General features: G+C 47.0%; 1 protein-coding gene and 1 non-coding gene across 2 annotated transcripts; both read right to left on the bottom strand.

Moving 5' to 3' along the window:
- Positions 1-347: 347 nt before the first annotated feature.
- Trnaw-cca (transfer RNA tryptophan (anticodon CCA)) lies at positions 348-419 on the bottom strand. The gene has a single exon. It is a non-coding gene; the product is annotated as a tRNA-Trp (tRNA).
- A 6,032-nt stretch (positions 420-6,451) lies between these two features.
- LOC144152641 (uncharacterized) lies at positions 6,452-12,379 on the bottom strand. Its single transcript, XM_077683987.1, has 2 exons — positions 12,333-12,379; positions 6,452-7,472 (listed from the first exon to the last, which is right to left on the bottom strand). Exon 2 carries the CDS (start codon positions 7,464-7,466, stop codon positions 6,987-6,989), a length of 480 nt encoding a protein of 159 aa, XP_077540113.1. The 5' UTR covers positions 7,467-7,472; positions 12,333-12,379; the 3' UTR covers positions 6,452-6,986.
- Between the last annotated feature and the right edge of the window lie 215 nt (positions 12,380-12,594).

Genomic DNA, 12,594 nt, shown 5'->3' with positions numbered 1-12,594 from the left:
GAGAGAGAGAGAGAGAGAGAGAGAGAGAGAGGGGGGGGAGGGAGGGAGGGAGGGAGGGAGAGAGAGAGAGAGAGAGAGAGGGAGGGAGAGAGAGAGAGCGTGTGTGTGTGTGTGTGTGAGAGAGAGTGCGTGAGTACGTGAGTGTGTGTGTGCGTGAAGGAAGACACGCCTTCTTTCTGATCGTCCTGTTCTTTTCAGCGCAATTTTATTTGTATCGTGAAAAGTACACTAGTTTTCATGCGAGAATCATGTGTTCACCGCTAGTAATCCTCTCCGTCATGAGAAAAGAAACCCCACAAATAATAACACTAACAAGAAGGCTGGCAAAAAGAAAAAAAAAAACTATTTGACCCGGACGTGATTCGAACACGCAACCTTCTGATCTGGAGTCAGACGCGCTACCGTTGCGCCACCGAGTCCACGGTAGGGCTCGGCCTTTCGTTCGCACGTCTCGGGTAGGCTCGAGCCGCTGTAGCGCGCCAGTTTCTATCGTTCCATTTCATTGAGTAACCATTCTCTACCAAATACCCCACAGCAGCAACCGTGTAACGCTCTCCATCTGCACAAAAATTGCAACAATGCACGCTGGGCCGTGTTAACGCATTTAATCGTTATAACAGTCTAAATGGATATAACTGGTCAAAGGAAATTAAGAATCTTCAAAGTGAAATACTTAAGAAATACAGAGTAAAGTCATAAATATGAACTAACGAAATCAATATGTCTATCGTGTGCAACGCCTCCCCACGACCAATACTAAAACAAAAACAAAACAAAAAAAAAAACAACCGAAACACAAAAAAATATGAAAAAGAACCATCCGAGTAACGCCATGTGTCTACATCAAGTGAATAATGGGTGACGTCAACAGATTTAATCATTATAATGGTGTAAATAAGCATTATTGGTTGAGTGAACGTGAACCTAAATAATGCGCAGTAATGTACGAATGCTAACGCATCCACAGACAATTATCGGATCACTTTAGGGCCGCGCCTTGTCGTCGTATAGCTCTCTCGCTGGACCGAAGTAGAGCCACACGGCGTTCCGTCGTAGCGGCTGTCGTCGCGGCGTAACCCAGAGGCTTCGAAAGCCAAGTGATTTATATACTAGTCATAAGCGTTCGAAACTCGTGAACCGCTGGCCCTTGTCGTACATCTCCCCGTTGTTTAGCGCAAAGAAAACTGCAGGTACATTTGAGGCAAAATATGTGTAATTAACCGGCAGCGCCCGCGTTCATTTAGTTAGGAACGCTCGTTGGGGTGGCGCAACGCCACCTAGACTCCTGTAGGTGGCGTTGGGTGGCGGGGCAACGCCAGCACGTGCGGGAGGAAAAGCAAGCGCAAAAAGAATAGAACTCCCGCTGGCGCAGTTTCAGGCGGGGCGCGCGCGAGCACTGCGTAGGCGGGAAATTTGAATTGCTTGGGGTGGTAGCAATGAGCGGATAACGGCGCTACAGCCCATTATGGCGAATCACTGCTCTGCACTTCCGACAGCTTTCACATTGAGTGGGACGGTTTTAAAGCTGATGTCGGCAAACCTCTCTGCATTCTCCTCTTTAATAAAGACTTTCTCTCTTTTCTCTTCTGCACAACGCTTTATACGCAAAAATGTACGCTCATTTCGCACAATATTCTGTGTTTGCGCAGCCAAACTTGCTGTTAATATTTTGTTCTGCTTTCGGAGTAGTCCATTGGCGTCTCCCGAATGCATCCGATTGGAATGCCCGGGTTGGAGCTGCCAGTGCGCCTTTAATTCAGCCAATGACCATGGGCTGAATTAAGGGCGCCCTGGCCGCGCCAACCGAGGTCGCGGAAAGATGCAAAAACAGGGAATGGAAAACTCTCCATCAAGGCCGCAACTGATTCCCAGCCTCCTCAGTTGCCCATGATGCCTCCGAGGGTCACCTTTGGCAAATGAGTGAAAAATGAACGTCGCATCTATAAATTGATACAACGGTGACCTGGTAGAAATGTTATAGTTTCATCCAAGTTGATGTCGATGAGCGAACTAGAAACCCGCTTGTGCGAATAGCCAATGTCTCTAAAAATGCATTAAAAAACACTCAGACGTCTCGGTTTACAATGAACGCAGTTAAAGCAAAACGACAAACTACGCACCCACGATTCCACGTTGGTACGATGGAATAATTTGTTTAAGTTTACAGTTTTCAGGGAATAGAGAAGCTGAAAAACGTTAGAACCAGCTAATTAGATATTTTTAACGTTTTATAAACACTTTGGTACAGTCGAACCTCGTTATAACAAAATAGTACCGGGAAAGCAATTTAGTTCGTTATATTCGATATTAATCGTAACCGCAGAGCTAAAAATCGGTTCAAATCAATCGGTAATCTGGTTCCCGCCAGAATCCTTGATACAAAAACGTATTATTTTAATCTTCGAACCTATTATAAAAGAGGTAGCCCTTACCTTTTTCCTTGTGGCATTTCAAGCTCAATGAACCGGGAAATTACAACAGAACAAAGTTCACTTGACAAAACAGGCCGGCATTGCTATTTTTTCGAGGAAGGATATGATCTTTGTTTAAAGGAGCCATGAAGACAAAATACAAGTTGGGTTTATTAGAAAGACTGCTTAGTCCCGATAACAATGATACCAATATCATCGCAATCTTCGAACAAATAACGGAGATATCAAAGAAAACGTGTGAAGCAGTCGCGACCCCCTAGCCACTTTCCCGCAACTTTTCTGTGACGTCACAGAACCTTGTTTGTGCGATTGGCGGCCGCCTAACTGACCTGGTGCGACGACACATGACTGGACGTCTGTAATGGGGCCTCTAGTTCCATTTGACGGCATCATTTGAATGCTAACGTGCAGTTAACGCACTGAAAATTATGTTTTATTGTTGGCCCGTGTGACGTCATTCTTGCTCATAACACGTCACTGTGGCGCAAAATTTGAAAGTTTTTAAACACTTCTTGCTTTTTTTCGTTAAAAAAACATCTTTTGAGGCTGTAATGGAGCTGAGTGAGATACTGAATTGTAGTTCTTTCAAATTAAACGAAGTTGTATTTTCTCTGCATGGCTCCTTTAATGGCTATTAAAGGGACCCAGAAAAGCCTTTTGTAAAAGTTACAAAAGGCCTTTATTGTCGCGTAGTACCAATATAGCGATGCAATGCCGTTGTAATTATTGATCTACATTCAGTATTAGCTGTGCCAGAAGTAATTAAGTGCACCTCTCCCCCCTTGCCGATCGATTCCTCCTCCCTCTCTGCTTCTTTCAAAGCAGCCGAAAACACTGGGAATAGCCATGTGACATCGCGACGCTCGACTTTCGTTCTCCGCTAGCTACATTCCTGCGCCTAGGCACGCGTCAATCGCTGGAGACCCGCCTTTGCCTCGGGATCGCGCAGAAAGGAGGAAGAGCAGCCGGAAGCCAATGGCAGCGACGTTGCCGGCGACCGACGATCGGCCGAATCAGGGGGCGCCTCGCCGTTGCGTCAGCCGCGATCGCTGTTGCGTCAGCCGCGGTTGGCGTTGCGTCAGCCGCGGTCGGCTCGCTGCGGCGGCGCGCTCATCGGCTGAGAAAGGCGATCTTCAAAAATTGTTTACAAATTATCCGTACAACGTATGGGGCTCACACTTGGCTCAAAAATCCCCCGTTATGTGTTCTACCACCTGAATGCATTTGATTGCCACCTTCACAAAGCTTTTCTGGGTCCCTTTAACAGCACTGAGCAGGATGAAGTTTTTGTCCATGAACAAAGAAGCTTTTTCTGCTTCTGCAGTTTCGGACGCCGGGAGTTTGTCCAAGTAGCTTCTCAGACTACTGGTCAAATATTTCCTCGTTATATCCGATGGTGCACGCGGCTCTCACAGTTTCACTTTCGTTATAAAAGATGAAGCGCGACCAACCAAAGTTCGTATTTCATTCGCCAAAGCCGATAATCCGCTATATCAGTGTTCGTTGTAACGTGGTTCAGCTGTATCAAACTTACATGAATTACTAATACATCTGTAATCCTGACGTATAGCGAGGATTTCGTGTCAGGAGTCTGCAGCAATATTGAGTGCTGCAGCAGTTTCTTTAGAAAGCTTATGAAGGTGGCATACTCGATTTTCGTATATTGTTTTTGCAGTTCCCACGTAATTGACCGCCAAATTAAATGGAATGAATTATGCTAACGACCATAACAGCACTGCAGCATACAGTGCCCGCAGTGAATTTGTTTGGGGGGTCGGTAGGTGCCCCGCAAGCTTCCGATCGATGCTTGAGTTCCTGCACGGCAGTGGCTCTGCTGGTGACCCACGAGCGGACCGCTATAGTTGGTCACCCATAAGTGACCGGCTAACTGCCAGTGCGTCCCCAAGAGCAACCAGAGTCACCAGTGAACTCGCAATTACTGTTGAAGTTTATTTATTATTGCGTGCACTAGATCAGGCATGTTGGCAAAATTTCCACGTCGCTCCCCAGAGCCGCGCCGATCCGCCAACAAAGCGAAGGACAGAAGAGCACAGAACGACGAGAAAGTTGAGAGAGAGGATGGGAGAGGGGGATGAAGAGTGAGAGGGAGAAGATACTTTATTCAGTGCCAGGCGGTAGTGATCCGGACTGGCTGTCTTCTGAAGTGCAGAGATCCAGCGTCCCGGCTCCTATAGATTAAGCCCACGCAAGTTGGTCGAGCGGCCGTGCCAACGCCTTCTTGATGCGGGTTGCCCGAAGGAGCTGGTCAGGAAAAGAGCTAGCTGAGTCAGCAAGGTGGGACTCAGAGGGATGCGTTCCTTTGTTTCTCGGTGGACTGCAGATATTTCACCCGCCGCGGTGGCTCAGTGGCTAAGACGTTCTGCTGCTGAGCTAGAGGACGCGGGTTCGGTTCCCGGCCACGGCGACCGCTTTCTGATGAAGCCGAAAAGCAAAAACGCCCGTGTGTAGGAGATTTCGGCGCACGTTAAAGATCCCCAGGTGGTCAAAATTAATCCGGAGCACTCCACTACGGCGCGCCTCATCGCCTGCGTTGCGTCGGCGCGTTAAACTCTACAATCAATCAAATTAAAAAGACTGAAGATATTTCGTAAATAGTACGGGGGCATTACCATAGTACGTGACTGACATTGGGATAGCCTCCGCTGTAGTTGCAAGGTGGTGGTTCGGTCGCATGAAAGTTAAGCATGTATAACCTGACCGGGGTGAGTAGGGTGTTTGTTTATGCCTGACTGAGTATACAGTGTGCCTTGTTCTCCGGTTAGGTCGTGGTGTGGACGAGGAAACTCTCTTCTATTCAGTTTTAACTGCTTAAGTATTTACGGACCATGGTAGACCTCTGCATACGGAATACCTGGTGCCCGCATTTTTATTTCGCATTTTTAATTGCAAGCATTCTGACATGCCCAGTGGTCCATATAACATCGTATGGGTTTGGTGTGCTGATTTAATAGAGCTGCTGTGTCCTTCGCGATTGTGTCCTGTATAATTTGGTGAAATGCTTCCCGTGAGTCTGTGAATACAACTCGCATACCTGGATGCTTGAATCTTGAATTGTAGAGTTTTCGTTGTGGTACCTGAGCCTTCATGAGCCCTGTTGTACCGTTGTGGTGCCCGAGCCTGAGTTATTATTATTATAGCCTGAGCCTCCACGTCTGCTACTGCTGAGAAGATTGCTGTCCATATTGAGGGTAGCTAGAGCTGCTGCGTGGAGATTCCGATTCAAGACTGCGACGCTGCACTGCCTGTTGTCACCTACACGCTCACATCTACATGATGTATTGCCTGTCTGGAGTCCGCTCGTTCACGCAAGTAAGTGGAGAAGAGCGCGCCTTCACAACGGTGCCGACGTTGCCAGGGTGACGTCAAGTCGATGCACGGCGCCCTGCCACTGCGCAGGGCGGCAGAACAGGAAGCCTGAGCACGGCGTACACATCTGGCCGAGCTCCTCAAGTTCGCGAGGGAGAGGGATGAGGTGTTCACGCATGCTTAGAGACCCCCAACGGATCTTGGATTACTTTTTTCTGGTTGATTCGAACGACAGACAGACAGACAGACAGACAGACAGACAGACAGACAGACAGACAGACAGACAGACAGACAGACAGACAGACAGACAATTACTCGGGCCAGACAATTAGACGTACAGACGGAAGGACAGACAGACGGACGTATAAGGACGGATGGACAAACTGACTGACGGACGGACAGATAGATCAAATTTTCGCGTTTTCCAAGCCCAAGGAAGACTAATTCCCGTTGCACACCGTCCCCAGTGCGCCACTTCGGCGCGCAATGATTGTTTACTTACCTTTGGGGCAATGTATTTACTCGCAGAAAACGAGTGAAGACATAAAGAAAGTTTAAGCACAATGCCGGGTGTAGTGGAAAAAAGGTCTGTGAATACCGCAGAAGAGATAGAGCCAAACGTATGCAAGACAGCAGAAGAGTCAGACGACAAAAGAAACAGCAGAGACAATAGACAATTTTTTTTCGTACATGTTGCATGTGTAAAATTTTTTTGACGGACGAATCTATTTCGGACATTACTGACGGGCAAGTTTATACAAGTCTAGAGCGACAAAGTCTAGACCGACCAAGTGCCTCCTTTGCTCGTCCCGTTCTAGCGCTGTTTAAAACATCGAGAGTAATTCCTTCTATCATTTTACTTGTGCACTACGTGAATAATTCATTTCTGAATTTTTAGGATAGAGGCCTCGATCCGGGCCAGCTTATTCACTTTTTCAGCGCGAGCACTGAATAGTCACCACAGTGCAGAGAACGCATAGCTGCGCACGTTGAATCATAGTAAACAGCTCGAGCCTCGCACCAGATGGTCTTTAGAAGCAGGTTCCTCTTTCATACCAGTGGATCTATCCAGGCACCGTCCGCAAATGCAGTGGCTCCTTCACATCAAACATGTAAAACTGCAATCCGTCAAGAAGACAGAGGTTAAGGGACAGTGGCACGTTCGAGTCGACAAGACGCTTAGCTCTGAGGCAGTTGTCCTTTGGCTTCTCCAAGAAAACTTATCTTTCAGTACGGAAAACTGGAGTTTTTCTGCTGCTGCTCTATCTTGACCGTTTTCTTCTTCGCGTACGTCTGGTGCGTCTGCGTGTACACGGTGTGCTTCCGCGGGGGTTCAGCCGTCGGTGGAGGTGTGTAGTCGATGGGGGGCTCGATGTAGTACGGGGGAAAGTGGTACCCGTTGCGTCGCTGTTGCTGGTCGTGCGACGGTGGAGGCGGTAACGGCTGTGGCTGCGGCTGCGGCTGCGGCTCTGGCTGTGGCTGTTCGGCCGGCCGCCAGTGGTGGTGCTGCTGGCGGGGGTCCATGCACGGCGACTGCGGCTGCTGGTGCTCGTCTGAGAAGAGCGGGTGGCGCATCTGGTTGCTGCCGCCGTTGCCGCTATCGCCGAGGTAGGAGCGTACGTTGCAGAGAAGCCAGAGGCCGAATATTCCGCATGCGGCTATGACGATCAGCAGGATGAACCACAGCAGAAGGTTCTCCATGGGCATCCCGGCCTGCGTAAGGGGGCATGATCAGTGCATGAATGGATCAGCGAATCCGGCATGATATCACATTCTCAGCGTCGTTATTTAGCATGGTCGAATGGAAAATCACGTTTCAAAGCGATATGTCAGACAAAAGTGCCGTGCAATTTTATTTTGACGTCCCCGTCACACTGGTGGGAAAGTGCCAGGCAGTCCAAACAATTCAGATAAAAGGAAAACGTCATTTCTGTAAGAAGATAGGCTAAAACATGTTTTCAGTTGCGTACAAATTACAGGAGCTGAAGTTCTTATTGCGCAAAGTTCCCAGTATTCTATACGTGCAGCCACGAGCAAAAGTTTACGGACCAAGAAAATGGCAATTTTAGGTTATTCCGACAAACTGCAGTGTGCATGTGAGATGTCGTATAGTCACTGAAGTAATGAAAAATACGGCACGTAGTACCCCAGGCTGCCGCGCGGCAGAGAAATAACCCTAAATTGCTGCTTTCGTGGTCCGCAATCTTTTGCTCTTGGGTGTACCTGTTGGGTGGTTGCTGCAAAGGAATTAAATGGATGCCGCGCTCTCAGCTCAGTCTAGCTGATAATTTGTGGAGTGCTAGTTGATCGTTTTGCATGTGCTTGCAAGTGTTCTAATCTTGAACTAAGTTCCTTCCCCGACACTTACTCCCTATTTCGATCGTTTATTTATCAAAATAACCTGGTCCCCAAATTCAAGTGAATTACGTTCTAGTTTTTATTTAATGAAATATTTCTATCTAACGTCTGTTCGATAGCACTTGTTTGTTTCGCTATTAACGCAGACAAGAATACCAATGGTTACTGGCATACTCTCGCAAGAACGTCCTGCTGGGTACCTAGCCATACAAATAGCATTTAAGGATGGGCTCACGTTTTCGCGAAGCAGTGGCTTGGCAACTTTATTGTAGCTTATGCTCGTCTGCAGTCCCGACTTGCTTGACTGTACTGTGTGAACCTCATAAGCAGCATTGTTTTGTACTTAGTAATACCCGAATCGATCGCTCATCTTCCCTCACCCACGTGCAAGTTCTCTCTTTCCTCACAGCTACCACGAACCTTATGCAATCAGGCTGACCTCTGCGCGTGCTCTGTTTGAGTGAAACATCCCCATAGCGCTCATTTGAATAACCAAAGTTGAATAACTTGCGTGCCCAGACGTTATAACGTCTGCCAAGAAAGCCCAACCTACCTGGGCCGTGGCTGCGTGAAAGGACTCCAAATTAAATATTCTACCTGAAGGAAGCGACCGCACAGTATTTAGCGGCGACCCACGGTAGGTGCCCAACAGTTCCACGTGTAAATAAAGTTACTGATATTCTTGACTTTGAAGCAGGCACGCATGTCCAGGCGACTTTTCAACAATCATTTTCAATTAGTAAGTTTCGCGCCATTTCTCGGCTTGATGCGAACGCGTTAATTTAAGGCGATATGTTGGATAATTAATACTGCCAACCTCAAAGAAAAATTATTTGTCGGCAACAAAAAGCTCGAGAGAAACATTTTCACAAACGTGGATGAAACATTACAAACTGAATGCAGACAGATTCCTGGAAGACAACTGAAATTACAGCTAGTAGACCGAATTTATACTATGCCGTTTGCTACAACATACTTGCGAGGAATCACCTGTCCGCATGCCGTGCTTTAACACATTCTATGTTGTATTGAATTGCATGCAACATTTTGTGCTGATGATTTTGGATGAACATGAACCCATGCTGCCCCGATCTGTCCTCCCGTTTTTCTTATATTTCAGGGTCCTGGAAAGATACTTATTGTATACATATAGGCAGCCACATTACTGTTAAAGACTTTGCCAAGATCCCTGTGTACTGAACTGATACATTTGTTTGCAAATTACTCAAATTCAAATGTAAGTTCAAATTCCCGAAGCTACAACCGGAGACATACGGATTAATTTATACCATCCTGAGATCTTGCACGTGCGTCGAAACCTCGACACACGGGAACCACCGCGGCCGGGGGGGATCGAAACCGCGACCTTTAGCTCAACAGCACAATGTACGCAAACGGGAGTTCTCTCCAAATGTGTGACCAGATTAAATGTACAGTTGAACCTCGTCATAACGAACACTGATAAAGCGAATTATCGGCTATAGCGAACTAAATACGAACTTGGGTTTGTCACGCTTCATTTCAATGACAGTTATTCTTTTATAACGAAAGAGAAACTGTGAGAGCCACGTGCACCATCGGATATAACGAAGAAACATTCGACCAGTAGGCTGAGAAGCCACTTGGAATGACTCCGGGCGTACGAAACGGCCGAAGTAGAAAAGACCCCTTTGTTCGTGGACACTGTGGAAAACTTGATCCTGCTCAGTGCTGTGAATAGCCACCAGACAAAGATCACATCCTTTCTCGAAAAAATAAGAACACAGGCATGTTTTGTCAAGTTAACTTTGACTGTTGTAACTTCCCGTTTCAGGCTCTGATTCGATCATGATCTTGGAATGCCACAAGGTGAAAGATAAGGGTTGCCTCGTTTATAGTAGGTTCGAAGATTAAATTAATTCGTTTTTGTATCGAGGATTTTTACAGGAGCCGATTTTTACCTCTACTGTTACAACTAATATCGGATATAACGAACTAAATTACTATCCCTATACTACTTCGTTACAACGAGGTTCAACTGTATACGAAACCCGTGCTTGATTCATCCCGCAAATGGTTTAGCGCCCTGCCCGGGGGTATCTGAGACTGTGCATGCGTGAATAAATACTTTCGCTTTTGCCTGCATGCCGTCCGTTCGGCAGTGACGCGCCATTGAATTATGTGACGTGCAGTGTATATAGTCGTTGCGTTCAGACTGGCGGATGATCAACCAATCCACGAGTGTGCATCAAATTCTGCTTCCGGTTTGCTTTTACAGCAAAGCTGTGTGTGGATAGGTTCCGACCAAACCTGCGTCCGTCGACAGAGCCGCCAAGAAATAAGAGTTTCTGTCTCCAGAGCTAGTGTGAGTGCTTTGTAGCTCCCAATCTAATTCAGGTATCTCGAGAAGTAAATCACAGAAATTGGCCGCTTAAATGACTTCATCGTATACGCCGAGTACAATTCAATTGTCATAATTAGTTCACCGCAGTGAAGTTGTAAACGTTACAGAATTCCCGTTTGATGTCGATACATGGTCGTCTGTCCGAAGGAAGTATGGTTGCAGAAAACGCTTGTAACTGTTGTTTTATCGAAAATATCCCTAAACAAATTACATGAGAACTATCCTCTAAGAATACTTTATTATTCAACCAAGTCTCGTCTACTTTTCGTGATTACGTAGTTCGCAGCGAAGTTGTCAATATTGTGGAGTTCCCGTCTGCTCCAAAGCACAGTCGTGGAAGGGCTCTAAATTTTTTCAAACCCTCGTAGTCGAATGATTCGTAGCGCTCCCACCGGGTTTACATGGTTCAGCGAGAACCGTTGCGGTGTTTACAATGATGAGCGCCGTGCAATGTGTTCCTTTGCTGCAGGTCCCGAAAATTGGGTGGGTATCGCTGGAAAATACTTTGGCATCCCATTGCCTTGGAAAACAGTGAACGCACTATAGAGGAAAACTACCTGAGCATCCTACGAACATAGCGCTGCTATAGTTTTCTTAATTTGTTCGTCGCCGGTTCACGGATGTGGTAAGAAGAGAACAAACGAAGCAGGGAGTGACATGGCAGCATGCCACGACGCATGTGCCTCCGCATTCGTCACGCCTCGCGTTGGGTTTTACTGCAATAAATAGCATGACCGTGTACGTCGGCCTCCTTCCTACAAATACGTGCTTGTCTAACTTAAGCGGTGTCATTTCAAAGACAGGACATTTTATGCCAACAAGAAAACACCCCCAGCTGGTGAATTCCAAGAGATGGCTTTGCAGTATTCCTCTGGGAATGAAAAAAAAAAAAAAAATGCGCCAAGTTTTGTGCTCGCACGCCGAAAGGCGGTATTTGAATGGCAGGGAGGCGTCCTTGGCAACTCTTTACAAAATAAAAAAAGCAGTGGGGAAGGGGGGTCAGATATTTTCCGGACCGCCTATTGAGTTCGATATGGCCTATGATATGAACTTGCACCGCTCCCTGATTTCTGCGCATACGTCAGTATTGTGGGACCAGTTTCTACCCGGGTGACGCAAAAGTTAGCTTCGATATTGCGAGGCTGCCTTTACGTGGCCTTACGCCACTTCTGCATGTACAGTCTTCATCAAATTTTTGTAGGCCAAACCTAAGCTTTCTGGACCACAAAGAATTCAGAGAATAAACTTAACCATTAACGACGACACAATTATTTTATTACAGTAAAAAAGAAAGGTGCTTTTTCTAGCTTTCGGGCATAAAACGTTCGATATGTAAGCTTGTACATTAAATTTTTTGCGGCCTGTGCACTTTCGTTATGGCATTGAAAATTTTGACAAAGACTGTACATATATTTTCGCGGCGGCCGCTTTTCTGATGGAGGCGAGAAGCAAAAACGCCTGTGTGTGCGAGATTTCGGCGCACGTTAGAGATCCCCAGGTGGTCAAAATTAATCCGGAGCCCTTCACTACGGCGGGCCTCATCGCCTGCATTGCGTCGGCGCGTTAAACCCTATAATCAATCAATCAATGTGCATATATTTCGCTATCGTCATACCAACGGACGTACAGGCCCGTGACACGTCTTCGGGGCTCTACAGACAAGTCATGAGTGCCCTTCGTCCATTCACCGGGCAATTTATGTCTCCTGAAAGACTGAGCCTTCCCCAGATCGGGGCGATTCGTCCGAATACTACACCAGACTAGCCAATCTTGTTGTGGTGAGGGAATGCTGCTTGCGTCCGAGGTAACCTGGCCGGTATGGTTGCACGTACCTGGTGTAGCCACCTGTGGTATCCGATGATGCTATACCCTACCGGACCAGGCAGCATTCCAGGCCTGGGAATACAATAAAGGGCGGTACCTATACCAGATGTGAATTTATTCAAGTGCAGAATGAGCGGCACCGTCCACTGATGCACGAAGTGCCACCTAGAGCGCACAACTCTCTAAAGCGACCAGCGCTATCGTTACGGTAGAGCACCACACCAGGGATGCCAGATCCACTGTACAGTTGAGTAAAAAGAAAAAAAGAGA

This window comes from Haemaphysalis longicornis, unplaced genomic scaffold (genome assembly GCF_048455015.1).
Source record: "Haemaphysalis longicornis isolate Haplotype H1 unplaced genomic scaffold, Haemaphysalis longicornis Haplotype H1 scaffold_9, whole genome shotgun sequence".
Lineage (NCBI taxonomy): Eukaryota > Metazoa > Arthropoda > Arachnida > Ixodida > Ixodidae > Haemaphysalis > Haemaphysalis longicornis.
This window is presented reverse-complemented; position numbering and strand designations above follow the sequence as displayed.

Excerpts from the sequence above, each read along its gene's own strand:
- LOC144152641 (XM_077683987.1), bottom strand. The coding sequence starts at position 7,466 with ATGCCCATGGAGAACCTTCTGCTGTGGTTCATCCTGCTGATCGTCATA.